The sequence below is a fragment of the Oryctolagus cuniculus genome, chromosome 17 (genome assembly GCF_051225735.1).
Source record: "Oryctolagus cuniculus isolate XC-2025 breed Fujian yellow rabbit chromosome 17, ASM5122573v1, whole genome shotgun sequence".
In the NCBI taxonomy this organism is placed as follows: Eukaryota; Metazoa; Chordata; class Mammalia; order Lagomorpha; family Leporidae; genus Oryctolagus; species Oryctolagus cuniculus.
In genome coordinates, this window is record NC_142883.1 from 65327188 (window position 1) to 65352694 (window position 25507).

Consider the following 25507-nt stretch of genomic DNA (forward strand, 5'->3'; position numbering starts at 1 on the left):
ACTTTGTCTTTAAAATGGGGATGCTTTGGAGTTGGCGTCCTAGCGCCGTGGGTTAGGCCAGAGCTTGGGACACCTGCCACCCACACTAGAGAGTTGTTTCAGGTCCCGGCTGCTCTGCGTCCCATCCAGCTCTCTGCGGGACACCTGCCCCCCACACTAGAGAATTGTTTCAGGTCCCGGCTGCTCTGCCCAGCTCCCTGCTAATGAGCCTGGGAGGCAGCAGATGATGGCCCAGGTGCTTGGGCCCCTGCCACCCACGTGGGAGTCCTGGATGGAGTTCCTAGCTCCTGGCTTCAGCCTGGCCCAGCCACAGTTGTTGGAGGCATTGGGAGAGAGAAGTATCCGAGAAAAGATTTCCACGTGTCTATCACTTTGCCTTTCAAATAAAAATAAATTTAAAAATGTTGAACAGTTGTTTTAAAAAAATAAAATAGCGGGTCGAAGCCATGGTGCTGTGGGTTAAGTCGCGGCCTGCAGCGCCGGCATCCCATATGGGCGCCAGTTTGAGACTCGGCTGCTCCACTTCCCACCCAGCTCTCTGCTAAAGGCCTGGGAAAAGCAGCAGCAGATGGCCCAAGTACTTGGGCCCCTGCACCCGCGTGAAAACCCTGAACGAAGCTCCTGGCTCCTGGGTTGGCCCTGGCCCAGCCCTGGCCGTTGAGGTCATTTGAGCTAAATCGCTTATTTCTGACTAATTTACCTAACTAGACTCGCAACCAAATCCAGCCTACACCACCCCGCCCACCGCATGTCGCCTAGCAACAACCTCCTCCCCTCACGCCTGCGCTTTTACCCCGCCCCCTGCTCAGGGCGCATGCTCAGATCCTTGCGTCCGGCCCCGCCCCTGCGGGGCGCTCGGCAGTGACGTGTAGAGTCCGCGACGCTCCCGGCGAGCCGAGCCGGTGAAGTGGGGGAGTCGGCTCGCTGGACCGAGCCCCGGGGCCATGGCCTCGGCCGGGGTGGCCGCTGGGCGACAGGCCGAGGATGCGTTACCGCCACCGGCCGACCCGCCGCTGACCGAGACCAAGCCGTTGCCGCCGCCGCAGCTGCCGCCACCGGTGGCCGCGCCCCAGCCGCAGCAGTCGCCGGCGCCCCGCCCCCAGAGCCCCGCCAGCATGAAGGAGGAGGAGAACTACTCCTTCCTGCCGTTGGTTCACAACATCATCAAATGGTAAGGAAGGGCCCGGAAGAGGGGGCGGCACCGCCGCCGCTGGCGCTGGCGCTAGGAGGCTGCAAGGGTGCGTCCCCATTTCTCGGGCGGGCAGGCCGAGGCCAGGGGGCGGGCAGGGGCCTCTCCCGAGAGCTCGCGGAGCCTGTCCGGACGCGTGGGGGCGCCGGGGGTCGCCGTGCTCTACGCGGGGGACACCTGCTCCGAGCTGGCCGGCACAGGTGGCCGGGGGCCCCGGGAGCCTGGGCAGCGTCCCTGAGGCTCCGTAGGGTTAAGACGCGCTCTGGTTTTCTCCTCGTCTTCAGCACATCCCGCAGAGAAACATCGTCGGGACTGCATAGTGTTCTGCTAGGCGTTACGGGGTGCGCACGGTAAAAGGGGCCGACTGCGGGCCGGCCTTGTGGCGTAGCAGGTAAAGCCGTCGCCTGCAGCGCCAGCATCCCGAATGTCGCCAGTTCGAGTCCCGGCTGCTCCACTTCCGGTCCAGCTCTCTGCTGTGGCCTGGGAAAGCAGTAGAAGATGGCCCAAGTCCTTGGGCCCCTGCACCCGTGTGGGAGACCTGGAAGAGGCTCCTGGCTCCTGGCTTTGTTCGCGCTATTTAGGGAGTGAACCAGCAGATAGAAGATCTCTCTCTGTTACCCATAATTATGTTATCCATAATCCATACAGATTGAGCCTGCAGGCCTGAGATGGCCTGCAGAGACACAGAAATCGCCCCCACCGGGCCTGGACTAACTTGATCCCAGCCTACCTTGAAAGGAGATGGCCGTGCTGTTGGCCAGCCCTCAGGGGAGCCCAAGCTTTCGGACAGACAGGCTCTGGAAAGGAAAAAACAAAAACAGACAAGAAACCAAAGTCCCCCCCGTTCCACGCTTGCCTGAGTGAGTGCGCCGCTGGCGCTGACGTCACGGAGTGGTGCCTGGGAGAGTGAGGAGGTGCAGCCGAGGCATCGGCCGCTTGCTGCAGGCAGACACGTCCCAACGGGACATGCGTGGTGTTTGGCCTTTCGTGGAAGTAGGAGGAGTACGTTCTGAAACAGCAGTGAGAGGTATAGGACAGCCAATACGAGGATTGTTTTGAAAGTTCACGGAAAAGTGCGTATTATGGAAAGATGTGTATGGGTTTCATTTTATTTTTCAGGGATTGGTTTTACTTACTTGAAAGGCAAAGTGATAGGGAGGCAGAGAGAGACAGATCTTCCATCTGTTGGTTCACTGCCCAAATGGCCACAACGGCCGGCCTGGGCCAGGCTGAAGCCAGGAGCCTGGAACTCCATCCGGGTCTCCCACGTGGGCGACAGGGGCCCCAAGCACTTGGGCCATCCCGGCTGCTTTCCCAGGCACATTAGCAGGGAACTGAATTGGAAATGGAGCAGCGGGGACTTGAGTAGGTCCTCATGTGGGATGCCAGCATCAACGACTTGTGCCACAATGCTGGCCCCTGAACCAAAATTTCTAGTTCCATTTTTCCAGTAACTTTTTTTTTTTTTTTAAATTTATTTGAAAGGCAGAATTACAGAGAGGCAGAGAGAGAGAGACCTTCCACCCAATGATTCACTCCCCAAATGGCTGCAACAGCAGGAGCTGTGCCAATCTGAAGCCAGAAGCCAGGAGCTTCTTCCGGGTCTCCCAAGCAGGCAGGGGCCCAAGGACCTGGGCCATCTTCTACTGCTTTCCCAGGCCATGGCAGAGAGCTGGATTGGAAGTGGAGCAGCCGGGACTAGAACCAGCACCCATATGAAATGCCGGTACTGCAGGCGGTGGCTTTACCCACTACGCCATAGCGCCAGCCCCGCAGTAACTTTTTGAAGTTCCCTGTATGAGAACTGGCAGTGCAGTCGGTTTCTTTCCGTCGGAGTCACCACAAACAAGGTTGTTTTCAGCCCCGTTTTAATCTCATGCCACCATTCGTCGTGTGTGTAGTCTGTTGTTGGCTGACTCACGACTCGGTGCTAGATGTAAACCCCCAGGCTTGCCACTCGAGCTCAACCATTTAAAACCAAAGCAAGCTAAACTTGACACCACCACCATTGCGGGGGCGTTCAGGTTGAAGGTTGATGGGCTTGCCGATGCTGTGCTGAGATGGAGTCGCTGCTGACAACGTGGACTTTTTTTTTTCTTTTAAAGATGTATTTATTTGGAAAGAGTTACAGGTCCGGTGTTACCTGCAGTGCTGCCTTCCCATATAGGCACCGGGTCGAGTCCTGGCTGCTCCACTTCGAATCCAGCTCCCTGCTAATGGCCTGGGAAAGGCAGCAGAAGATGGCTCGAGTGTTTGGACCCTGCTACCCATGTGGGAGACCCAGAAGAAGCTCCTGGCTTTCACCTGACCCAGCCCTAGCTGTTACAGCCGTTTGGGGACTGAACCAGCGGGTGCAAGATCTCTCGCTCTGTCTCCTCTCTAAGTTTGACTTTAATTAATGAATAAATCTTAAAAATTTTTTTTTTTAAAAAAGGAGTTACAGTGAGAATAAGAGACAGAGAGATCTTACATGTGCAGGTTCAGTCCCCAGATGGCCAAAACAACGGGCCTGGGCCTGGCAGGATCTAGGAGCTTCATCCTGTTCTCCCACGTTGGTGGCAGGGACCCAAGGACTTGGACCATCTTTTCGCTTCATTTCCTAAGCCATTAGAAGGAGCTGGACTGGAATTGGAGCAGCTGGGACACAAACTGGCACCCATCACAGGCAGTGGCTTCACCCACGGCACCCCAATGCCGACCCCCAGCGTGAGCATCTCGACTGGTAATGGCCCAGCTCTCTGGAGAGACTTGCGGGCTGCGGACGGCCTGGACGCCTTTGTTCTCCCATTAGACCCGCCTTCCTTTGGCTTCCCTACGTTCGTGCTGCCCTGTGATCTCAAGTGACACTTCAGGGCCACCCAGTGCAGTCCCGGAGGCGCGTAGAATTATAAAGGATTAACCCAGAATACGCTGGTTTTGGGAAAAATGGAAACAGAACATTCACAGTGACAAGGACAGCTGTTGGGCTCCCCAGCGGTTTATCCGTGGACCCCAGCAGAGCAGCTGGGCTGGGGTGGCCCCAGCAGCAGTCAAGAGACAGCGGGCCTTGCCGCGCGACAGGCCTGGGTTGGGCTCAGATCCGGGTGCCGGTGCTGGCTCGCGTTCTCATCTGTGTGGGTGCTGGCGCTCTCCCAGGTGCAGGTGTCTCGTCTCATAGGTGGGTGATGCACCCCAGGCGATGGGCCCAGACTGCAGCTTTGCAACATACCGGCTGGGTGATGTTGGGTGAGTGGGCCTCGTTTTCTCTTGAGATGGGAACCACAAGATTGTAGTGGGGACACTGAGAGCTGTGAGAGATGACAGGTGTGTCCCACGGCTCTGGCTCTGTTCCCCCTAAGGGGACAGTGAAGTTGTTTGTTTTTTAAAACATAGAACCAAAAAAAAACAGGACAAGAGATGAGTGGTTGCCACAAAGCAGAGGGCCACACGCTGACCCCTGCCAGCCACCGTGGACCAGGGGCTCCCCTGACCCTCAGCGACCTCTGGGAATAAGGGTGAAGGCGAGGGTAAGAACGGGAGGTTACTGCAAAGCCTAAGAGGGGACCGCCTTCAGCTGCCTTGGCAGGCGATTAGAGGACTCCTCTGCGCCCAGGATTGTTCCTGGGGAGGAGTGAGTCAAAGAGTGGGCTGAGGGGCAGCAGGTGCATTGCCGGACCAGGTCCAGGGAGCCGTAATGAAAGCGGATTCAGAGAAGGTTCGTGGCTCACAGCCTGCAGAGGGAGACCCCAGCCGGCCGCCTCACGCCACCTGCTGCTGGACTGGCACCAGAGGGGACAGAGGTGTGTGGCCAGCCCGAGAGAAAAGGCATTGGAAAGAAAAAGACGTCCTTTCTCCCAAGAAAGAGCCCAGTCGGTTCGTTCTGAGAAAGGGAGACAGCGACTCACGCCTTTGAATCCGTGCTGGGCCGCTGAGTGTAGATAGACAAGCCGTACAGAAAGACAGCCCCGACAGAGAGCAGGAGAGCCCCCGGAGGAGCCGTGTGAGCGGAGCTGGGCGCCCACATCTGGGCGAGGATGGGCTAGGTGGCAGTCAGGGCCCGCGGCGTAGGCGTGTTTCCTTCCCTAGGCTCTGGAGGGGAGCAGAGGGGAGCAGGAGCCCTGGCGCAGGGCTGGCACTGAGCAGTCTGAATCAGGCGGGGGACAAGGGGGAAGGGCCCAGGTAAGGAGCTGAGGCCACAAAGTGGCCTGGCCATGGGCTCCGCTCTCAGTTTGGTGGAAGGGGAGAGCTGGCAAGCGGGGAGGAGGCAGCAGTGGGGGCAGCATGTCCCCCCCAACCCCCGCGCAGCGAGATTTTGTACCCTGAGGGTTGATGAGCTATGGAGATACACGCTGGGGGCCAGGTGGGGTGAGGGGGTGAGGGTGAGGCCCGGCCCAGCCGTCCAGGGAAGCGCTTGCAGGCCCTTGGTCTGTTCTGCGCCGCCACGTCCCTCTGGCCTTGACTGTTAACCTTCGCTCAGGGCAGCAGCAGGAGAGTGGACCCTGAGACGGTGTGTGCCGCCTCTCTTGCCCTTGTAGAAGGAGTTGGAGTGTGACACGCTTGGCTTCTTTAAACTGTTTAGGGAAAGTAACTTGCAAATTGGGCAGTGTAGAAAGGTGTCAGACGAGGAGTGCCTGGGCCCACATCCTCTCACCGAGGGTCACCTGCTGCTCCTTCTCGAATTTTCTGGGCAGCTTTTCAGAACTTGCCCACAGGTGGAGAACAGGCTGCGTCCGGTGCTGGCAGCGCTGAGGGGTGTGTTCTGGACAGCTTTCCCTGTCACACACAAAGGTTCGTCTCTCAGGGCCCCCGCAGGAGCCCCGGGGGGCTTCTGTGGGGCACCCTGCTCTGTTCTCCTGCTAGTCCCCGCCACGCTGGGGCAGGCGTCCAAGCCCATGCTGAGGGGCAGCGCTGGGCGCAGGGTCCACACGTGTGTATTTTGATAACCTGGCGCTGAATGTCGAGCACCCCATCTTTTTAGCCAACACCCCATCTTTTTAGCCTGCCTCCAAATCTCAGTCCTGTAAGCTGGGCCGCTTCGATCAACCTAAAAAGCCATCACCCAAAGCAGCCTGTAAATCTGCCGGCCAGAATTCAGTAAGAAAAAAATCAGGGCTGGCACTGTGGCACCGTGGGTTACAGCCACCGCCTCCATGCCAGCATCCCAAGTGGGCACCAGTTCGAGTCCTGGCTGCTCCGCTTCCCATCCAGCTCCCTGCTAATGTGCCTGGGAAAGCAGCAGAAGGTGGCCCAAAAGAACTAAATAAATCTTTAGAAAAAAAAATAAAGTTGTAGATGGATTCCCAGGGTAGCCATGGAAATGAAAGGGAAAATGAGGCCCCCGCCCCCGCCTTTTCCCCAGGCTGGGGCGTCCGTTTACTGAAGCAGCCCCAGCCCCAGGACCCCCATGTCATTCCTGGCCGTTTGCTGGCGCAGTGAGCACCAAAGCGAGCATTGCCTTTGCTGTCACCTGGGCAGTTTTGTCTGGAGGTAGGTTTCCAGCAGCGGGACCTGTGACTGTGAACTTCAGTCGCCAGGCTCCCCAAGAACACACGCCTGGGTGCTTGTGCCGCCGCGGCAGCCGCCAGTCGCATGGGTCAGAAAGGACGTCTTAGAGCTGTGTGCATTGCTGCGTCAGACAAAGCGTCTCTCCACGTGCACTTTTAGACGTATTTGCGTTTTGCTGTGGGGTAGTTCTTTGTGTGAGCTCTGCGCGGTGGTGGTGGTGAAGTCGTGTCTGTCGGGTGTGGTGAGTGCCTCCCCCACGTTGCTGTTTCCCTCTCCCCTGTGCGTGGGTGCCGCTTCCCCAGATAGGATGCCCCTGCCCTCCGCCTGCCTCTGAGCCGGGTGCCCCGCAGAGGCCTCCCCACTGCAGCTCCAGCCGCGCCATCTCTCGGCCCCAGCGCTTCATGCCTCCATCTTGTGCTTTCCGTCTCTGGTGTGCAGAATGGCTTTGAGTGAATGAGCCGGGTCCTCCCACCGCCCGTAGCTGGGTAGCTGGATGTCCATTGCCCACCCCCTCCCACCCCCCAGTCGCTGGCTGGCTCTCAGGCCCTGGCTCCGGGGTGTCTTCCCGTCCACTCCCGGGTGCTGTGTCCTCCACTGCCGGTCTGTCCCAGGTCTCCATGGCACATTTTATTACTTTCGGGCTTGTCTTTCTCTCCCTTTGCTTGTCAGTTTGAGTTTTCAAAATGGTCACGGAAAATGTGTTTTTACAAACTATGCATAGATTTCACAATTGTTTACCCCAAAATAAACTTGCCTTTAATTCTGCTTTTCCATGAACTTTGTGAAGTGCACCTTTTTTTTTTTTTTTAAGATTTATTTGAAAGAGTTACACAGAGAGAGAAGGAGAGAGAGGGAGAGGGAGGGAGGGAGAGAGAGAGAGAGGTCTTCCATCCACTGGTTCAATCCCCAAATGGCTGCACCAGCCGGAGCTGCACTGGTCTGAAGCCAGGAGCCAGGAGCTTCTTCCAGGTGGGTGCAGGGGCCCAAGGACTTGGGCCATCTTCTGCTTTCCCAGAGAGCTGGATAGGAAGTGGAGCAGCTGGGACTCGAACCAGTGCCCATATGGGATGCTGGCACTGCAGGCGGCGGCTTTACCTGCTATGCCGCAGCGCCGGCCTCTTGTCTTCTCTTTGCTCCTTTACTTCCAAGCTTGTTGACACCACTCACCAACCAGGTCTTTTAACCTCATTCTGGATTTTTTTAAGATTGGTTTATTTGAAGATCAGAGTTACAGAGAGAGGGATAGATAGAGAAATCTTCCGTCCACTGGTTCACCCCAGGCCGCAGCCAGGAGTTTCATCTGGGTCTCCCACATGGGTGCAGAGGTCCAAGTGCTTGGGCCATCTCCAGTGCTTTTCCAGGCCATAGAGAGAGCTGGATCAGAAGTAGCGCTGCTGGGACCAGAAGTGGCGCCCATATGGGATACTGGCATTGCAGGTGGCGGCTTAACCTGCTACGCCATAACACCAGCCCCTAATTCTGGTTCTTACAAATTCTTTTTTTTTTTTTTTTAAGATTTATTTTATTTATTTGAAAGAATCACAGAGGTAGAGACAAGAGAGAGGTCTTCCATCTGCTGGTTCACTCCCCAGATGGCTACAATGGCCGAAGCTGTGCTGATCCAGAGCCAGGAGCCTCTTCCAGGTCTCCCACGTGGGTGCAGGGACCCAAGGACTTGGGCCATCTTCTACTGCTTTCCCAGGCCATAGCAGAGAGTTGGATTGGAAAAGGAGCAGCCAGGGCTTTCACCCGCTGCGCCACAGCGCCGGCCCCTCTTACAGATCCTTAACCAGCCTCTTTGCCGTGGTCCTCTCTACTGGTTCGCCCTGTGCCTGTCACCAGATTCCTGTTTTTCTACTCACAATTCCCCAGAGCTGCCTCCCTGTTCTTTCCAAAATGAGCGCACACGTTGGCCTGCACTCGGGGGTCTCAGCAGACCACCTGAGGATCGCCTGCCTGGACCACCCACTGCGGAGCTGGGAGTGGGACCTGGCTGCTGCAAGTGTCTCTGGGTGGGGGGCGCCCTGGGCCCGGCAGCCCCTCTTCAGGAGACCCACAGATCACCACGCGTTGGTTCAGGGCGCGCTCCGAGGCTGCCTCGGCGCAGGGAGCTCTGGGAGCCCGCACCGCCCACTGCACGGCCACCCTGTGGCATTAGTGCCCACGCTGCGTTCCTCCCCACGGCTGAGTGAATGGCCAAACCTACGCATTCGTGTTATTTTTAAAGAGCAAGGGAAAGACAAGCCTCGTTCTGGGTGTGCGAGAGCTGTGCACTGTTGGAGACCTCGCTTCACGGATGCGGGCGCTGCGGCCGTAATGAAGGGGTGGAAGTGAGCGCTGCTCGGCCAGGAGAGCGAGCGTTTTTTTTTTTTTTTTCTTTCTTTCTTTCTTTCCTTCAGTCAGATCTGAGCCTGGAACTGAATGTCTCCGCCGGAATCCTGCACCGCGCCTGCGGCTCTGCCCGCCCACCTGGCCGGAATATTCTGGACTGCTCGGTGTGTCTTTCAGGGCACGTTCTAATTCTTCCAGATGTCTTAGGGCCTGGAGTGGGCAGTTGAGAACTGACCCCGACCCCGTGGAGGGGCTGAGTCAGGCTCACACAGCGCTGAGACCGCCTGCCCCTCGGCGGGTCAGCAGGACCTCTCACACGGGGACACGGTGTCGTTGACCGGCTGCTGTTTTAATCGGCCCGGCCCTCCAGGCCAGCTGAGCCCCGCTCGCAGGCTGTGCACTTGCGGGGAGGGCCCACACCGGCACCCCAGGCTCTGTTGTGCACCCAGGTGCTGCAGCCCCCCGCCGGTCCCTCTCGCCTCCCTCCAAGCCCTGGGAGAGGCTGCGGACCTGGATGGGGAGTGTTTGGGAGGCTGTTGGAGAGCCGTCCCAGGCCTGCCTAAGCCCTCGCTGTTCTCGGCCGCTTCATTTCACCCATTGGCCTGCTGGGCCCCCGGAACTCGGGCCCCACGGGGACAGGCCTTCCCCAGGCCACCAGGCACTCAGCGCAGCAGGAGAAATTCCAGGGAGGGTGTCTTCCCCGGGCCCCTGGGGGGTGTGGGAGGTTGAGCCTGAGGGGACCAGAGGCCCTCGTGGGGGTGCTGTTTGAGCGCACCTGGCAGGTGCTGTCTGGGCTGGGTGGCAGAAGGACCAGAAGGAAGGGGAGGACTTGGGTCTCCGGCAAGGCAGAGGCCACAGGTTGTCTGGAGGGGCCGGGGAGGGGGGCGACAGCGCCTGTGGCCGGGAGACTGGGCGCGGGGGCAGGGAGTCTGGGAGGGCAGGTCTCCCAGAGGCCACCGTGGACCTGTGCGGGTCCCCAAGCAACCGGCTTGACAGCTGTTGGGAAGAGGGAGTGGGAGTTTCGGGGCGCCAGCGGGGGGCATCCCAGCACCCGCAGACGGGCCAAAAATAGTGTGTGTCTATGAGCCGGTACAGCGAGGGTGTGCAGTCCCGAGCCCTCTCCCACAGGCCCACCAGGCGCTGGCAGAACCGGAGCAGAGACAGGGACGTCACCCGCAGCACGTGGGAGCACGGTTCCCCCGCCGCCCCCGGGGCGTGCGTCAGCGCAGGTTTTGGAGCGCGTCTTGGTAACATCTGTCTGAGATTACGTAACCTTTGACCCAGCGTTCCCGCTCGTAGGAAATGGTCTTGTCCAGCATACTTGCACAAGTCCGGGGGGTGGAGGTACAAAGTGTCCACGTCCCGAAGCCTCGCCGGCAGCCGCGTGATCCATGAGGCTGTGTGGTGCTGACCGGGAAGCCAGGCATCCTGGGCTGCGAGAGAGGCCTCCAGGCAGGTGTGCGTCCGGGCCAGGGCCCAAAAAGGCCCAGGGGCCCTGGGCCAGGCACGGTCGGCAGAGGCTGAGGGGGTGGAAGCTTGGAGGAGGAGGATGTGGGAAACTGAGGCAGACCCCACTGAGAGAGAGTTTGGCAAGAGGCCGGCTTCCGCAGACCTGGGTTTCCCATGCATCAGAGCTGCCGGGGGTGGCGACACCCGGACCAGAAGGGGGCAGAGAACGTGCGGGCCTGGGCCTTCGCTGCACCCACCTAAGCCTGAGGGTCCCCCGAGTGCCTGCTCCCCAAACTCAGCCCCAGCCTCGCCCTGGCCTGTGCCGTCTCCATCTTTTCCTCCTTCACCCTGCGGGTCCCCTTTCTTCCCCTGAAGCTGGACAGCGGCTCCGGTGGAGCCCAGAGGGGCGGGCCCCTGTTCCCCCTCTCAGTATTGGGGTCTGCCTGTGCTCCTGGCCGGCCGCTTCACACTCCTCCTGGCTGGCTCCCAGCTGGGGCCTGCGAGTTCTCCTCGCCGTTTGCAGAGGGGCTCCTGGGGGCTCCGTGCTCTCCCTCCCGGGCGTAGCTGCCTGCCCGGCGGCTTCACTCCTCACTGAAGACTGGCGCCTTCCCGAGTGTGCTGGTGGAGGCCGGCAGCCCCAAGCTGGGCGCGTGTGCAGAAGTGAGCGTCTTGGACATGGCCTGTTTTGGGTGGGGCCCAAGAACCGGATCCCCAGCGCCTCCTTGCCAAGTGTGACCGCATGCATCGTCTTTGGTTTTTACCGCGTCCTTTCAGACGCACGCAGCGTGGGTCCGTTTGCTTGAAATGTGCACTTCAACGCCCAAACTGCATTTGGCCTTGGACGCATCATGGTTGGTGCCACGTGTGCGTCCAGGGCCTTGGAAGCCGGGAGGAGGCTGTGAGTTTCAGGATCTGAAGGCGGTGGTGAGGAGGCAGCCAGGCAGAGGGAGGATGGCGGGGCAGGGCCGTGAGGGTCGCATGTGGGCAGGCCGCAGCCTGGTCGTGGTGGTTATGCTGGTGGCAGGAGGGGAGACCCGTGTCCACTGCTGTCAGCTGCTTCCCCCGATTTACCATGTGTGTCCAGGAGCCAGCCGAGGGGTCTGTGCAGTGGAATCGTTGGGTTTGAGATTCTCTGTTTGGGCCCCCTCCTCCCAGGGGTTGGGAATTAACCAGCGGCCTGTTGCCTCAGAACCCAGGCTGCCGTCGATGGTTGTCTGCAGCCAGGGCATCCGGGGACATAGGGACTGTTTGGCTGGCGGGTCAATGGCTGGAGTAAGGACTGGCCCCGGAGCCTGCCTCCAGCTCAGAGCTGGGCCACGCCTCATCGGCCCCCTGCAGGGCAGCCTACTGAGCTAACTGGCTTTGAGCTTGTCATCTGCACCACTGGCTTTGGAAAGCTCATCCACGTGCTAAACTGTTAGCAGCTGGGCGTCCATTTCTTTGGCCACGGTGCGGAGGGGGCGGCCCTTGCGTCGCCTTCCGCTGAAGTGACGGCCAGGAGGCCAAGGCCGAGTGACCGAGTGAGGACTTTGCATGACTGAGCCAGGGGCCTGCACCTGCTGAGGCGTTCCAGGAGCCGGTAACCAATTTACAGCTGCCTAATGACTGGAAATTGGTGGTGATATTAACAGGCTTCAAGCAAACATGGAAACCCCAGCCAAAGTTAACTCTTGCCAGGCTGATCGAGTCTGGGCTGGAGATGGCTCGCCAGGGTGGCGACGGCTGTGTTTGCCTTGGTCACCTGATCCTTAGTGGGTGGTTTGGTCCGTCATTCCCCACACGCTGATGGGCCGATGGGCCGATGGGCCGATGGCGAGCGTTCATTCTTTTTTTTTTTTTTTTTTTTTTTTTTGGACAGGCAGAGTGGACAGTGAGAGAGAGACAGAGAGAAAGGTCTTCCTTTTGCCGTTGGTTCACCTTCCAATGGCCGCTGCGGCCAGCGCGCTGTGGCCAGCACACCGCGCTGATCCGATGGCAGGAGCCAGGTACTTCTGGTCTCCCATGGGGTGCAGGGCCCAAGCACTTGGACCATCCTCCACTGCACTCCCTGGCCACAGCAGAGAGCTGGCCTGGAAGAGGGGCAACCGGGATAGAATCCGGTGACCCGACCGGGACTAGAACCTGGTGTGCCGACGCCACAAGGTGGAGGATTAGCCTAGTGAGCCGCGGCGCCGGCCTGAGCATTGATTCTAAGTGTCTGCCCCATCCTGGGGACCAGGGACAGGGGACTGGCCTGGGACACGAGGTAGCTGTGAGGTGGCACTCCCAGAGCTAGCTGACCGCTGGCTGGAGGGCATGGACCCTGGGGGCCGGGGGCTGCTTTGGCTGCCTGGCCTAGAGCCCTGGGAGTAGGTGCTGGGGCCTGCAGCCCACCGGGCACAGACACAGAAACGGGGCGTTCTGTGGGGTGCGGAGCAGGGGGCAGGCGTGGGTCCGAGCTGGGAAAGCTAACCTCTGCCCTCTGTCCCCCGCCCTCGTAGCATGGATAAGGACAGCCCGGACGTCCACCAGGACCTGAACGCCCTCAAGGCCAAGTTCCAGGAGCTGCGCAAGCTGGTGGGCGCCATGCCCGGCATCCACCTGAGCCCCGAGCAGCAGCAGCAGCAGCTGCACAGCCTCCGCGAGCAAGTGCGCACCAAGAACGCGCTGCTGCAGAAGTACAAGAGCCTCTGCATGTTCGAGATCCCCAAGGACTAGGGGGGGCGGGGAGGCAGGGGGCGCCACGGGGGGGGGGGGGCGGGGGCGCCGCGGGAGGGGCAGGGGGCGCCGCGGGCCCTGCTGCTCGCTTGGTGAGCGGTCCTGCTGGGGGCTCTGTAGTAATCCTGTGTCTGCTAATGACTCGTGTGCCTGGGGGGGGGGGGTCAGAATGTTCCTGGAGGCTGTGGGGGGAGCATGTGCTGTGTCAGCCCCCAGTGCTGCTGAAGAGCCCAGTAGGAGGGGGGGCGGCTCCTCTGGCCGCCTGGGGCCCTGCTAGGATCAGTGTGCCAGGTACAGACTGTTCCCGTCAGGAGACATTTGCATAGAATTCACCGGGAATTAGGCCTGCATGGGTTTAATGTGATTGAAGGAGGCTGTGGGAGTAGGAGGCTGCAGGCCAGGGCGGGCTGTCTCCCCTCCCCATGCTTCCTTTGATGTGTGAGAAGGGGGGAGCCCTGCGGGCCGCCCGCCCTGTGCCTCTTGTTCTTCTCCTGCCTGTGCCTGACGGGGCCCACACTCTTCCCCGGGAGGGGACCGGGCGTGCTTCCTGTCTTCCTGTCGTCCCCCCCCGCCCCCCGACTCGCCTGGTCCTGGTTAGCAGAAGCTTCTCACCCCGCTGGCCCTCTGTCACCACCCGAGAAGACCCCCTGGAGATGGGCGCCTCCCACCTTGTTGGCAGGAGTGCCAGTGCGGTGCAGGTGTTTGTGGCTGGGGTTCCAGCTCTAGGGGAGAGGGGGAGCGCCTGGCCCGGGAGGCAGCGGGGGAGCGGGAAGGAGGCCTGGTGACCGTGGCGGGGACAGAGGGGACCAGGTCTACCGGGGAACCACTGTCCTATGGAGTCGGTGATCCTCTCGGCATCTCAGAGCAGAGGGCGGCGGCTCCAAGGCTCTGATCTGGTACCGGAAAGCACAGGAAAGCATGGGGGTGGGGGCAGAGTGGTCTTCAGCTGCTGTGGTCCACAGGGTGTTAACACCCTGGCCTGAGGCGCCGGCACCCCATGTGGTTTGAGTCCTGGCTGCTCCACTTACCATCCAGCTCTCTGCTGTGGCCTGGGGAGGCAGTAGAAGATGGCCCAAGTCCTTGGGCCCCTGCATCTGCATGGGAGACCTGGAGGAAGCTCCTGGCTCCTGGCTTCGGATCGGCTCAGCTCCAGCCGTTGCGGCCATTTGGGGAGTGAACCATCGGATGGGAGACCTCTCTCTCTGTGTCTCTACCTCTCTGTAACTCTGTCTTTCAAATAAATAAAATATTAAAAAAAAAAAAAACTTTCCACTCACTGCTGCACACCATAGGTTTTCTTTTTCTTTTTTTTCTTTTTTAACCAGAATTCATAGTGGGATGCGGGTAGTTGAGGGGAAACGCTGCCTCCCTGGCCCCCAACCCCGTCTGTCCCCAGGGTGGTCCCCTCTGCACCTGCTGTGCGTGGCCCTGGTCTGTGCTTGGTGAGGTCAGGTGTGCGGGCCCGGTGGCAGTTACAGGGTCACTGGCGCCTGTGCTGAGCCCTTGCACAGCACACGTCATCCCCATGCAGCCCAGGCTTGGGGTCAGAAGTTGGGTACCCCAGATTTGCACTTAGGAGTGGCGAGGCTGGAGCAGGAGTCACCAGCAGGCCCCTTACCCACTGAGGGCCAGAAAGCGGGGGGAGCGCCTCCCAGAGGTGGGGAGTTTTACCTGCAGACACCTGGGCCCAGCTTCAGGCTCCGCTTTTCAAACAGGAGGGTTTGAAGGCTGAGGGCCTTCGGCCCAGGACCCCAGAGCCTGGAGGCAGGGGGCTGGGCAGGGTTCCCCGTAGCCTCTCCAGGATGGAAGACCAGGACACCTGCGGGAGCTCCGGGGTGGGGCCTAAAGCAGCTGGGCAGGTGGGGTCTTCAGGGTCCCCACTCTGGGGGCAGCCTCAGGATCCCTCATCCTGGGGCCAGCACTGTGGTGCCACGGGTAAAGCATCCCATATAGGCGCCGGTTCAAGTCCCGGCTGCTCCACTTCTGATCCGGCTCCCTGCTAATGCACCTGGGAAAGCAGCAGCAGATGGCCCAAGTGCCTGGGCCCCTGCACCCACGAGGGAGACCTGGAGGAAGCTCCTGGCTTCAGATGGGCCCAGCTCTGGCTGTGACGGCCACTTGGGGAGTGAACCAGCAGATGGAAGACCGACCTCTCTAACTCTTTCAAATGAATAAATCTTAAAAAAAAAAAAATCCCTTATGCGAAGGTTGATACAGGTTTGGATAGCGCCCCAAGTGGAAGAGCCTGGGCCGTGGACTCCGTCTTCCCCAGCTTTTCATGGAGCGCAGGGTTGGTGAATTCCGAGCTCCTGGGTCGGTGGATCCGTGGAAACCCTGCCCCTTTCCCTTTTGCCCTGCCCCTGCCTTCCAGCCGTCTCAAAGCAAAGGAAGTCCGCACTTCCATACTGAATTTTATTTTATATTAAAAAAGTCAACAATAATAATAAAGACCTCACACACATACACACACACAGTATAAACACCTGGATGAGTTTTTGTTCTTGTCCATGCTGACACCGGAACTATTAAAGTGCAAGTTTTGCGTTTTGTTTGTCCTTTGTGCGATTCCTCACACACACATGTAAACAAGTCACTCGCCTAGGATTGGCAGTTTCCAGAGCGCAAAGGCCTCGGGGCTGCGCAGGGGCCACGGACAAGCTAACGCTCGCCGGTCCTGACCCCCGGGCGGCCAGGACGTTCCTAGAACCCAGCAGCGGCCTGGCGCCCCTCCCTCCCCTCTCCCACCCTCAGAGAGGTTGGGGGAGCCCCAGGCTGAGCCAGTAGTCTTTCCTTCGCGAACAGATGACCGTCCCTTCTCGGCTCGCCGGCGCCTTCCCCAGGGCGCGGGCGCGCGGCGCGGCGCAGGGGGCGCGCAGCCAGGGCCGGCCGCGGCTACGCACGCACTGGACTCTTTAACATAACCACAAAAAGAAACGCACGGCCCTCCCCAAGCCGCGGGGCCCCTAGCTGATGACACAGCGCTCCTTGTCCTTGGCCTGGCCGCCGCCTGCCTTCTCGCGGATGTACAGGAGGTCGCTGTGCACGCTCGGCCTGCGCGCGAAGGGCGCCACGATGCCGAAGGCGTCGCCGGGGTCGCCGCCGCCCCTGCCCGCGCGCTGCAGCCACTTGGCACGCAGCGCCTTCTTGCTGTGCAGCGCGTCGCAGTACTGCACCGACACCTTGCGGTGCAAGTCCGGGCTCATCTCGCTCGGCAGCTTGGCCATGGCGAAGAGCGCGCGGAACATCTCGTCCAGGCTGCTGTTCCTCTTGGCCGAGATCTCGAAGTAGGCGCAGCGCCGGGGGTCGTCGCCCACCAGCTGCTGGATCTCGCGCGGCTCCACCTCGCGGTAGAAGTCCCGGTCGCCCTTGTTGCCACACACCACCAGCGGCACGTCCGCGTTCTCCTTGGTCTTGTTCTTGAGGCACGACTTGGTGTCCAGGATCTGCTGCTTGAGCCTCTGCACCTCCTCGAAGGAGTCGCGGTTGTCCAGGCTGAACACCAGGATGAACACGTCTCCTGCGGGCGGGGAGAGGGAGGTGAGGGCGGCGGCCGTGGCGGGCACGGGGCGGACTGGGCTCTGGGCGCGCACGGCGCGGGTCCCGGGCTGGGCTCCGGGCGCGCACGGCGAAGGTCCCGGACTGGGCTCCCCTGCACCTCCCCGCGCGCGCGCGAGCGAGGGTCCCGGCCCCGACCCCCGGCTCACCTGTGAGGATGGAGAGGCGCCGCATGGCCGGGAACGGGTGGTTGCCGGACGTGTCGAGGATGTCCAGCTGGTACAGCTCGCCGCGGATGGAGTAGAACTTGCGGTGGAAGTCCTCGATGGTGGGCGTGTAGGCGTCCTCGAAGCGGCCGGTGAGGAAGCGCGACACGATGGCCGTCTTGCCCACCTTGGACGAGCCCAAGACCACCATGCGGTAACAGTTCTTGGCCGGGATGCTCAGCTCCGAGTCGCCGGGGCACATCTTGTTGAGTACCGCGGCCAGTTTCATGGGGGCGAGAGCAGCGCGGAGGCGGGCAGCGGCCGGAGAGCTCGGCGGGGACTCGGGCGCGGAGAGGCTCCCGCTCGGCTCGGCTCAGATCCTTGGAGGCACGATCCCGGGAACAGAGCGTTCTGACTCCCCGCGCCCGCCGCCCGGGTTTATATGCAGCCCGCGCCTGCCAAGCCCCGCCCATCGGGAGCCCCGCCCCTTGCCCCGCCCCCGTCCCGCGGACTCGCCCCAGCCGGGCCCTGCCCGCTGCCCGCTGCCCGCTGCCCGTTCGGAGACAGCAGCCCGAGGCCGGGGCGAGGGGGACCTCGGGGTTTCTGGTCCCGGCCGTGCCTTTGCGCCTCTGTGATTTGGGGCCAGGATCCCCCTGAACCCCAACCCCGCAACAAGTACACGCGGGCCTACGCGTACGCCCGCTGCCCTCGGTCCTCAGCTTCCCCAGAAATCGCTTGTAGTCACCCCGCGGTAGCAGCGGCGTTTGCGGGGTGCTCGCGCGCACCGCGTCCGTCTGAGCCCCCAGCGCCGGGTCCCCGGCTGCCCCAGTGCGGGGAGCGCGTCCCCGGCAGGCCGTGTTTGCGGGCCACCGCCGCAGGGGGGCGGCAGAGAGCCCCACTGCGGCGCGCAGCGAGGGACTCAGTGGGGGCCAAGCCCTCGGGCAGCTCCTGGTCCCCCGAGATCCGCAGCCTCTTCTTGCAGCGGGGTGGGGGTCGCAGCCCAGTATCTGGGGGGCCTCTCCCGGCCGCGTGGCTGCGGCCCGGGCCTGCACTCGAACGCTGGAGCGCGGGGCAGGGCCCGGCTGCGGGTCCATCAGGAACCAGCGGCTGTCGATGCTGGCCAGAAATAGGCCGTCTGGAGCTCAGGAGGAAACCCTGGCTCGCGGCGTCCGGTATGGGGGATCCAGGGTTGGGGGGGCATCGGCTGGCTCTGCCCACCCAGCCACCTGCCTTCCTCCCAGTGTTTGCAGAAGGCGAAGGCTCACGCTTGCCTTGGGGTGGGGAGGAGCTCAGAGGTCTCCAGCCCGTCTGCGCTGGTGGCCTGCGGCTGCGTGCAGCTGGGTGCTCAGGCCTCCGGGGCTCGGAGTACCAAGCCCACCAGGCGCTGCTGTACACCTACATGTATGCTGCCTTCTGCGAGACCGCTGTGGGGGCAAGGACCGCTGGCTCTGTCCATTTTACAGGTGGAGAAACTGAGGCAGAGAGCAAGCGACTTGCCGGGGAAGGGGGGTCTCACAGCTGCCCACTGCATGGCTGGGGCTTGAACCCTGGGCCTCTCAACTCTTAACCACCCCAGGCTGGCTTCCCTCCCACCAGAGTGCGCCCTGGAGGGCTCACGGGCTCCTCCCTGTGTGTCCCCACGAGGATGGCCTGTACCTGTGGCCAGGGCCTGGGGAAAAAGTGGACTCCACAGGGCCATCCTCACCACCACCAACAGCACCCCTGCCCCTAACCCCAGAGAGGTGCAGTGGCCAAGGGCGGCAGGGTCAAGGGCCCGAGCCTTGGTCGCTGCTGTGCAGACCCAGGGGACCAGACCCCAGCTTCGACCGAGCGCCTCCCTCCCCTCCCTGCCCGGCCTGGGTGTTCCTGGCTGCATCACGCGCGCGTCCCATGGATGCCCGGCCTCCCTGTGGAGGTCGGTCCCTTCAGCCCTGGGCCCAGCTGCCAATTCCCCTGCCGATGGCCTCCGGGCGCACACGGCCTCCAGGACTGACGAGTAGAGCCGACTCCGGTTAGCTCGGCTGCCCCACTGCTAGGACAGCTGAGCTGCCCGGCTCCCCATAGCGCTGCCTCCTGGTGCCCCAGCTGCACACAGGAAGCCTTGGGGGGGTCTGCAAACCACCTTGCAATCCCCCAGACCCACCAGCCTCTGCCCCTGGCGCTCACACCCCAGCTTCCCCGTGGCCTAGCCTGCAGAGGGGCTGGGTCCCTGAGCAGGGTGCAATGGCAACTGTTTCATAGTATCTGACCAAGCGATGAGTATGACCCGGGCCTGGATAGTTGGCCTCTGAGGCAGGCCTTAGGCACACGGCCTGGTCTAGAGGCCCAGGTTCTGGAAGGTTCTTGGGAGCTGGGTGTGAGGACAGTGCCGGGCGGGGCCTTCTCAGGGCTCCAGGTGTGGCCGTGGCTGCCCAAGGGGGACGGAGCCCAGGCCAGCCCCTCCCCCAGCAGGCTCCCTTCCTGGAGCCCAGGCCACGCCCTCTGGCAGCTGCCTTCTCAGGGCGATCCCCTGTTCTGGCCACAGCAGAGCCATCCCCGAGAGGCCAGCTCACCCCCCAAACCCTGTGGCCCCCAGCTCCGAGGCGGGCTCAGCCCAGTGAGACTGCAGGGGGCGGCCGGCAGGGGCGTCGGGGACACAGGGACGTGAGATTGGTGTCGCGGTGCGGGGGCCAGCAGCCCAGAGGTTCTTCCCAGCACCACACCTGCGACCTGGCAAGTCCTCTGCACCCCAGGGGTTGAGCACGCCTGACCACACACAGGGCGCATGCGCACCCCGCCTCTGGGGAGACCCGGAGGGATCCAGGGAGGGCAGGGGGCGAGGCGTGAACACAGGCGAGGGGCCACAGGGTCTGTCCACTCCAACCCTACGCTAAGTGGGGAGCTGGGCACCTGCCCAGGCCTCATGGCAGAGGATGGGGTGGGGCCAGGACGAGGAGGGGTGGCCGGGCGCGAGGCTGTGCTCACGGGAGGACCCCGTGATGGCTTCCGGCCAGGGGCTCCCACCACAGTCATGGTGTCCAGTGTGCACTGAGCAGCCTTGGTGGGGACCGCCAGGCTCCTGGGGGTGCGGGGCTGACTCGGGACGCCCCACCCCCACCCCGGGTGCAGTGAGGGGAGGTGGCAAGGCGGGGTGGGGGGTTGTGGGGGGACACAGACGCCAGGGGGCCTGCTGGGGTCAGAGCGCCTTTATTGGGGAGTGTGGTCCTAGTAGGGGGCTGGAACCACCCGACGGCAGGTCCGGGGGCCCCCAAGGCACTGAAGCGCCCCTCTCCCCCAGCCGGCGGCTCTCCCCCACGCAGGGCCTGGCCCAGTCATCTTCGTTTGTGGGGCCTGGTGGTCTTCTGGCGGTAGATCTCTGCGGTGAATGGCCTGTGGGGGCGGGCCGAGGTCAGCTGGCCCCAGCCCCCAGCCGCTCCCCCTGTGGGAACCAGACCTGACCCCCACTCGGCCCCCCACCCCCAGCGCCTTCAGCCGCCACCAGGGCACAGCAGGTGCACCCGTGTCCCGCCCACTGGCCCCTACTCACTCCTCATAGTAGACAGCGACCATGTAGACGAGGGCCACCACGGCCGTCAGCAGCAGGCCCGTGGGGCTGGCGTATCTGTGGATACAGCCGCGCGTCAGGGGCGCTGCCCCCCGCCCACCGCCCCCCTCAAGACCTCTCCCTCCCTGCCTGGCTTTCTCCTTGGGGGCCAGGGTGCCCGCTGTCCGGGTCCCCATCTGCTGTCTCCTGGTCTGCCTACCCTGACTGCCGGGGGGGGGGGTCCCTGGCTTCAGTCCCCGGCCAAGGCCGCGGCGGGAAGGCATGGGGAGGGCGGGGACAAGTGGCCTCTCGGGACAGGGACAGTGCCAGGGACCAAGACGGCTTCTAGAAGTGGGGTCCTCTGTACAGGGTGCTGCAGGGGGAGGGGAGTGGAAGACCCCGCCCCACCCCCTGGAGGAGGGGCCTGCAGCTCCCTCCCTGTGGACAGGGCACCTGCCGCGGGCTCTGAGCTGCTGACCAGCTTCTGACCTCGTGGGCGGCTTCTCGTGACGGAGCCAAGGAGCCGGCACGCATCTGCCTCGGGCTTCCAGAAATAGCTCCTGTCACGCTGTCCCCTGGTCCATTTCTATAATCACCTCTGATGTCAGAGGGGCCGGGCTGCCCCCGGTCAGCTGGGAGGAGGGGCTTGAGGACACAGGCACCCGTGGGGACCCTTGGCCGTGCTCATCACCCCCCACCTCTCCCTGCTGATCCGTCTGGAAGCTCAGCCTGCCCCTCCCTGCCACGCAGAGATGCTCTTGCTAACAGACCCCCATGGAGGCAGGATGGGCTAGGGGGGCCTGGAGGGAGCGGGAGCCCAGCACCCAGCGCCAGCCTCATGGCCTCCAGGTTGCTGCCACCCAGGCTCTCAGGCACCCTTGAGTCCCACTCGTGGGGCCCTAGCAGGTGGCAGACAGATGGGCTGGGTCAGCGCCGGGCTGCGGGGTAATGGCTTGTTGCTAACAAGTTCTCTGACCCAGGGCGCTAGCACGCGTGTTCATGTGTGTGCACACATGGTCATGCATGCATCACATACGTGTGTGCACATATGGTCATGTGTTATACAGGTGTCCGCGTGTATCGCATGCACATGTGTGCAGGGAGGGAGGTACCTGCTGTCTTGGGGAACTCAGGGGGTTGCGGGGAGGGCCTGGGTGGAGATGAGCGGGTCTAGGGGCACACGGTTCCCACCTCTCCCTGCCCCCCGCCGAACCCAAGGCCAGGTGAGCGGAGTCGGATTGAGGGTGAGCGGGAGGGACAGCTCACAGCCCCAGCTCGCAGGGCTGGGTGGGGGCTGCCCCGTCTGGGGAAAGCAGACAAGTCCCTCCTGGCTTCGTGTCACTCAAAAACCCCAGCCACTCCTAACACCCGAGGCTGCCGGAAGTGGCCCCAACGGCTGCGGGGTCGGAGGTCAGCAGGGGACACCTTGCCCCTGACGTCCGCCATTTAAGAGCCAGGTCTTTGGAGCCCTAAGATCCCTCCCTCCCTTGCCTGGTCTCCACTCCCTGGGGCCTGGCCCCTCTGAGGGGCGTGTCTTCGTGGCCTTGTCCAGTCGCCGCCCCCCCACCATGGGCTGGAGGCTGCCGGGGGGGGGGGCACGGGGAGGTTTGGGGAGCTCGCACGGGGGAGCCCCCAGCAGGTCGTGAGCTGCCTGTACTAAAAGGGACCAGACCACCCGGGCTTCCCACGTTCCAGCAGAGGTCACAGATACTTCCGGCATTGTTAAATGGTTAAAACCCAGGCAATGGCTATCTCGAGATGGGAGCATCGTGGGAAAGACAAACCTCAGGGCCACGCCGGCCCACGCCCGTCCCCCACTCACAGGAGGGCCCAGCCCAGGTAGTTTGCCGTGCTGCCCCAGTACATGGGGTTGTCCAGGACGTTGAAGGGGAACGTGGTCACCCTGGCCTCCTTGAGGATTCCAAAGTAGTCACCTGTGGACAAACGGGCCGGGCGGGGTGTTGCTGGGCCGGCCACCATGGCCCCAGGGGGAGGCCCCTGGGTGGGCTGCAGTGGGTGGGACCTGCAGGGGAGACAGTGGCGGGGGGGGGACCCAGGGACCGCTCCCCCTCTGGCACACAGAGGGGAGTCCCCAGGGGGAGCTGCAGTGGGCGGGACATGCAGGGGAGACAGTAGCGGGGGTGGGGTGGGGGGTGAGGCCAGGGCCCGCTCCCCCCGCCCCCGGCACACTGCAGTCCCCAGGGGCCGGGGTGCTGGGCCTGAGCCCTGCCCCTCTCCTCTCGCTCTCAGCTCAGCCACCCTGGCTGCCCCTTCTTCCCACCCACCCCCGGGCCTTTGCACATGCTGTTCCCTCGGCAAGCCTTTCCCTGCTCTGTGCATTCCTGCCTTGCTTACCGAGCGTACCCCTCCCCCCTCCGCCTCCCCCAGCAGGGCCTGTGCCCCCGCTTCTGGCCTGCCTCCTCCCCAGAGCCAGATCCTCTCCCTGGGGGGGGGTGTCCCTGGGACCGGCTGGCTGCTAAGGGCTGCCATGGCTCTGGCCCAATTCACATCTCCACCACCCTGGGAGGGCAGCCGGGGCTTAGTGTCTGTGCACCAGCAGCCAGGAAGGGCAGAGAGCGACCACCAGACAGGCAGTCGCCTGCCCGCCCACTGCCCGGTCCCCAGGGCAGGAAGAAGGGACAGCGAAGTGTCCGGCCCAGCCCCCACAGCCAGGGGACGAGGCAGGAGCCAGCAGACCCTGCCCACTCCTCTCCTGTGGCTCAGCCCAGCACAATGGAGCAGAAACTAGGACAGCCACTGGCAGGGGGGCTGCCAGCAGCGCTGTCGCCTGGTGTCTGCGAACAATGGGTGCAGGGGTGCAGGGGCTCAGGGCTGCCTGGGAGCCGCCGGGAAGCAGGAAGTGGGGCAGTGGAGCCTGGAGGTGGGCGCCCCAGAAACCCACTCCGGGCTGACTCACTGGGCAGCGACCACCTCGCCCTTGCCTGCTAGGCCACGCCCACTGGGAGGGTCTGCCCAGAGCTGCAGTGCGGGGTGGGGGTGGGGGGTTCTCTGTGCCCTGCCCTGCCCTGCTGGGACCTGCTGTGGGGCTCCCACCTTCCTAGGGACGCAGCCAGGCCACAGGGCAGCCACTCCTGGGCGCGGGCTTCACCCAAGGGGCCGCAGGAGCCCAAGGAGCGAGGCCCGCGGTGGCAGACAGCACCGTCTGGGTACAAGGACGCAGCCAGGGACTCGCCACTGCTGTGGGCTCTGGAGGAAGCTGAGCCAGACTTGCGGAGTCTCTGTGCACCGGCCTGGGCTGACAGGGGTCGAGGGATCGAGGGGTCGGGTCTCTGTCCCCACAGCCCTCACCCTGCCACCGTGTGGACAGGGAGCTGCCCGAGTGCAGCGGGGATGGGGGGCGGAGCTGTGCCCCTCGCCGGGAGGTTGCCCAGACAAGACGCGATGCCGGAGCCCGGTTTCTGGTCTAAGCACAGACAAGCCCAGGCCCTGGTGGCCTGACAGCCCACGGAGCAGCAGCCAGCGGGGTCTCACCTAGGAAGGTTCCGGTGAAGCCCAGGGCGAGGAAGCTGGAGACCACAAACAGGATGCCCACGGCCAGGAGCACGAGGCCCAGGCGCTGGATGCTGGGGTTGTCCAGGCTGTCCAACTTGGGCTGGTTCACCATGGCCAGGGTGAAGCTGCGGGCAGAGACCCGAGCGAGCGGCTGTCTCACACACTTCAACACCTGTGGCTTGCAGGTGGGACCCAGGGCCACCCGCAGAACCCTGCCCTGCCCTGGCTGCCCCGAGGGAGGCGGCAGGAACTGCAGGCCCGGGCCTGCCAGGCTCTGTGATCTTCCAGGAGCAGCCGCAAGGCCCACCTGCGTGTGTGAAATGGCCTGGTTTTCAGGAACGGACAATCAGCGAGAGCCGTTGAGTCAGAGGGAAGGAGGGGAGGAGAGTGGGGAGGGGAGGAAGAGGGGTGAAGGGAGGGGAGGGGGGGGAGAGGGAGACAGATTCACTGGCCCTGGGTGCCCCCCTGGTCCCTTTATGACTGACCCACCAGGGCTTCTCCCTTTAGGCAGCCTCCGGGGCAAGGCAGTGGGCTGACCAAAATGGGGGTGACTAGGACAGCACGCCAGTGGGTTTGGAGCTGCCCCCCGAGCCTGGCTGTCCTGGGGCCAGGAGGTCTGGGTCTCCCAAGCCGCTCCCGCTGGAGGGCGGCCCTGGGTGCCGGGTGAGGGAGGAAGGGCTGTGTGGGGCAGGTTCCTGCGCAAGCCAACCGTCATTTCTCAGGGCGCCCAGAAGACACGCGGAGACCTGCAGCCACATACTTGCTCTCCCAGGCACCTCCCAGCAAGGACGGCTCAGCACCCACAGTCCACCCTCACCCATCCATCTACTCACCCATCCATCTGTCCTCCAATCCACCCATCCATCCACCCACCCATCCACCCACCCATGCATCCACCCTCTCCATCCATCCATCCATCCGTCCATCCACCCATCTGTCCACCCATCCATCCACTCACCCACCCATCCACCCGCTCCATCCATCTATCCATCCACCCACCCACCTGTCCACCCATCCGTCCACTCATCCATCCACTCATCCGTCCATTCATCCATCTAACCACCCATCCACCCACCCTCTCCATCCATCCATCCATCCACCCATCCACCCATCCATCCACCCACCCACCCACCCATCCATCCGTCCACTCATCCATCCACTCATCCGTCCATTCATCCATCCACCCATCCATCCATCCATCCATCCACCCACCCACCCATCCACCCTCTCCATCTATCTATCCATCCACCCACCCACCTGTCCACCCATCCACCCTCTCCATCCATCCACTCATCCACCCCCCCGCCCCAAGCCATTCATCAGAAGTGCTTGTTTGTCAGGCAGTGGATTCACCACGCTCACTGGTAAACTCGGACTGTAGTGACACTGCTCTTACGTTGAGCTGGAGCTCCCGCCTACAACTTGACTCTCAGCTCCGGGGGAGTCCAGGCTGCCGGTCCTTCCCCGAGCATCTCCCCAGCACCTGGCACGGGCTGCATTGAGTGCACAGTCGCCAAGTGGAGAGAGAGACCAGCCCTCACCCCCCGCCCCTCCTTCCCTCCTCTCAGCCTACAGGAGGGAGGGAGGGGGAGGGGATGGGGGCCTGGGAACAAACAGCCA

The 25507-nt window shown here is 62.8% G+C and overlaps 3 protein-coding genes across 27 annotated transcripts in view; 1 reads left to right on the top strand and 2 right to left on the bottom strand.

Annotated features, from left to right (window-relative positions):
* Positions 1-848: 848 nt before the first annotated feature.
* Positions 849-14415, top strand: MED9 (mediator complex subunit 9). 2 transcript variants are annotated; one of them, XM_089317144.1, is made up of 2 exons: positions 849-1171; positions 9073-9158. In XM_089317144.1, exons 1-2 carry the CDS (start codon positions 945-947, stop codon positions 9080-9082), a joined length of 237 nt encoding a protein of 78 aa, XP_089173270.1. In that variant the 5' UTR covers positions 849-944; the 3' UTR covers positions 9083-9158. The 2 variants fall into 2 exon arrangements, with proteins under 2 accessions (XP_089173270.1, XP_051686713.1); XM_051830753.3 differs by lacking the exon at positions 9073-9158 and adding an exon at positions 12934-14415 and having other exon boundaries at positions 856-1171.
* A 1133-nt stretch (positions 14416-15548) lies between these two features.
* Positions 15549-17277, bottom strand: RASD1 (ras related dexamethasone induced 1). The gene is made up of 2 exons (XM_002723324.6): positions 16855-17277; positions 15549-16667 (listed from the first exon to the last, which is right to left on the bottom strand). Exons 1-2 carry the CDS (start codon positions 17138-17140, stop codon positions 16114-16116), a joined length of 840 nt encoding a protein of 279 aa, XP_002723370.1. The 5' UTR covers positions 17141-17277; the 3' UTR covers positions 15549-16113.
* A 2744-nt stretch (positions 17278-20021) lies between these two features.
* PEMT (phosphatidylethanolamine N-methyltransferase) overlaps positions 20022-25507 on the bottom strand; it is a 61070-nt gene continuing 55584 nt past the window's right edge. For 10 of the 24 annotated variants that reach the window (XM_051830752.3, XM_008251612.5, XM_008251608.5 and 7 more), the window contains 4 exons: positions 23867-24012; positions 22197-22308; positions 20378-20452; positions 20022-20220 (listed from right to left, as the gene is read on the bottom strand). In XM_051830752.3, the coding sequence (XP_051686712.1) occupies positions 20163-20220; positions 20378-20452; positions 22197-22308; positions 23867-24012 (391 nt within the window). In that variant the 3' untranslated portion in view covers positions 20022-20162. Of the gene's footprint in view, positions 20221-20377; positions 20453-22196; positions 22398-23866; positions 24013-25507 lie in introns of all 24 variants that reach the window. The other 14 variants (XR_016223662.1, XM_089317109.1, XM_089317108.1 and 11 more) reach the window with 3 other exon arrangements.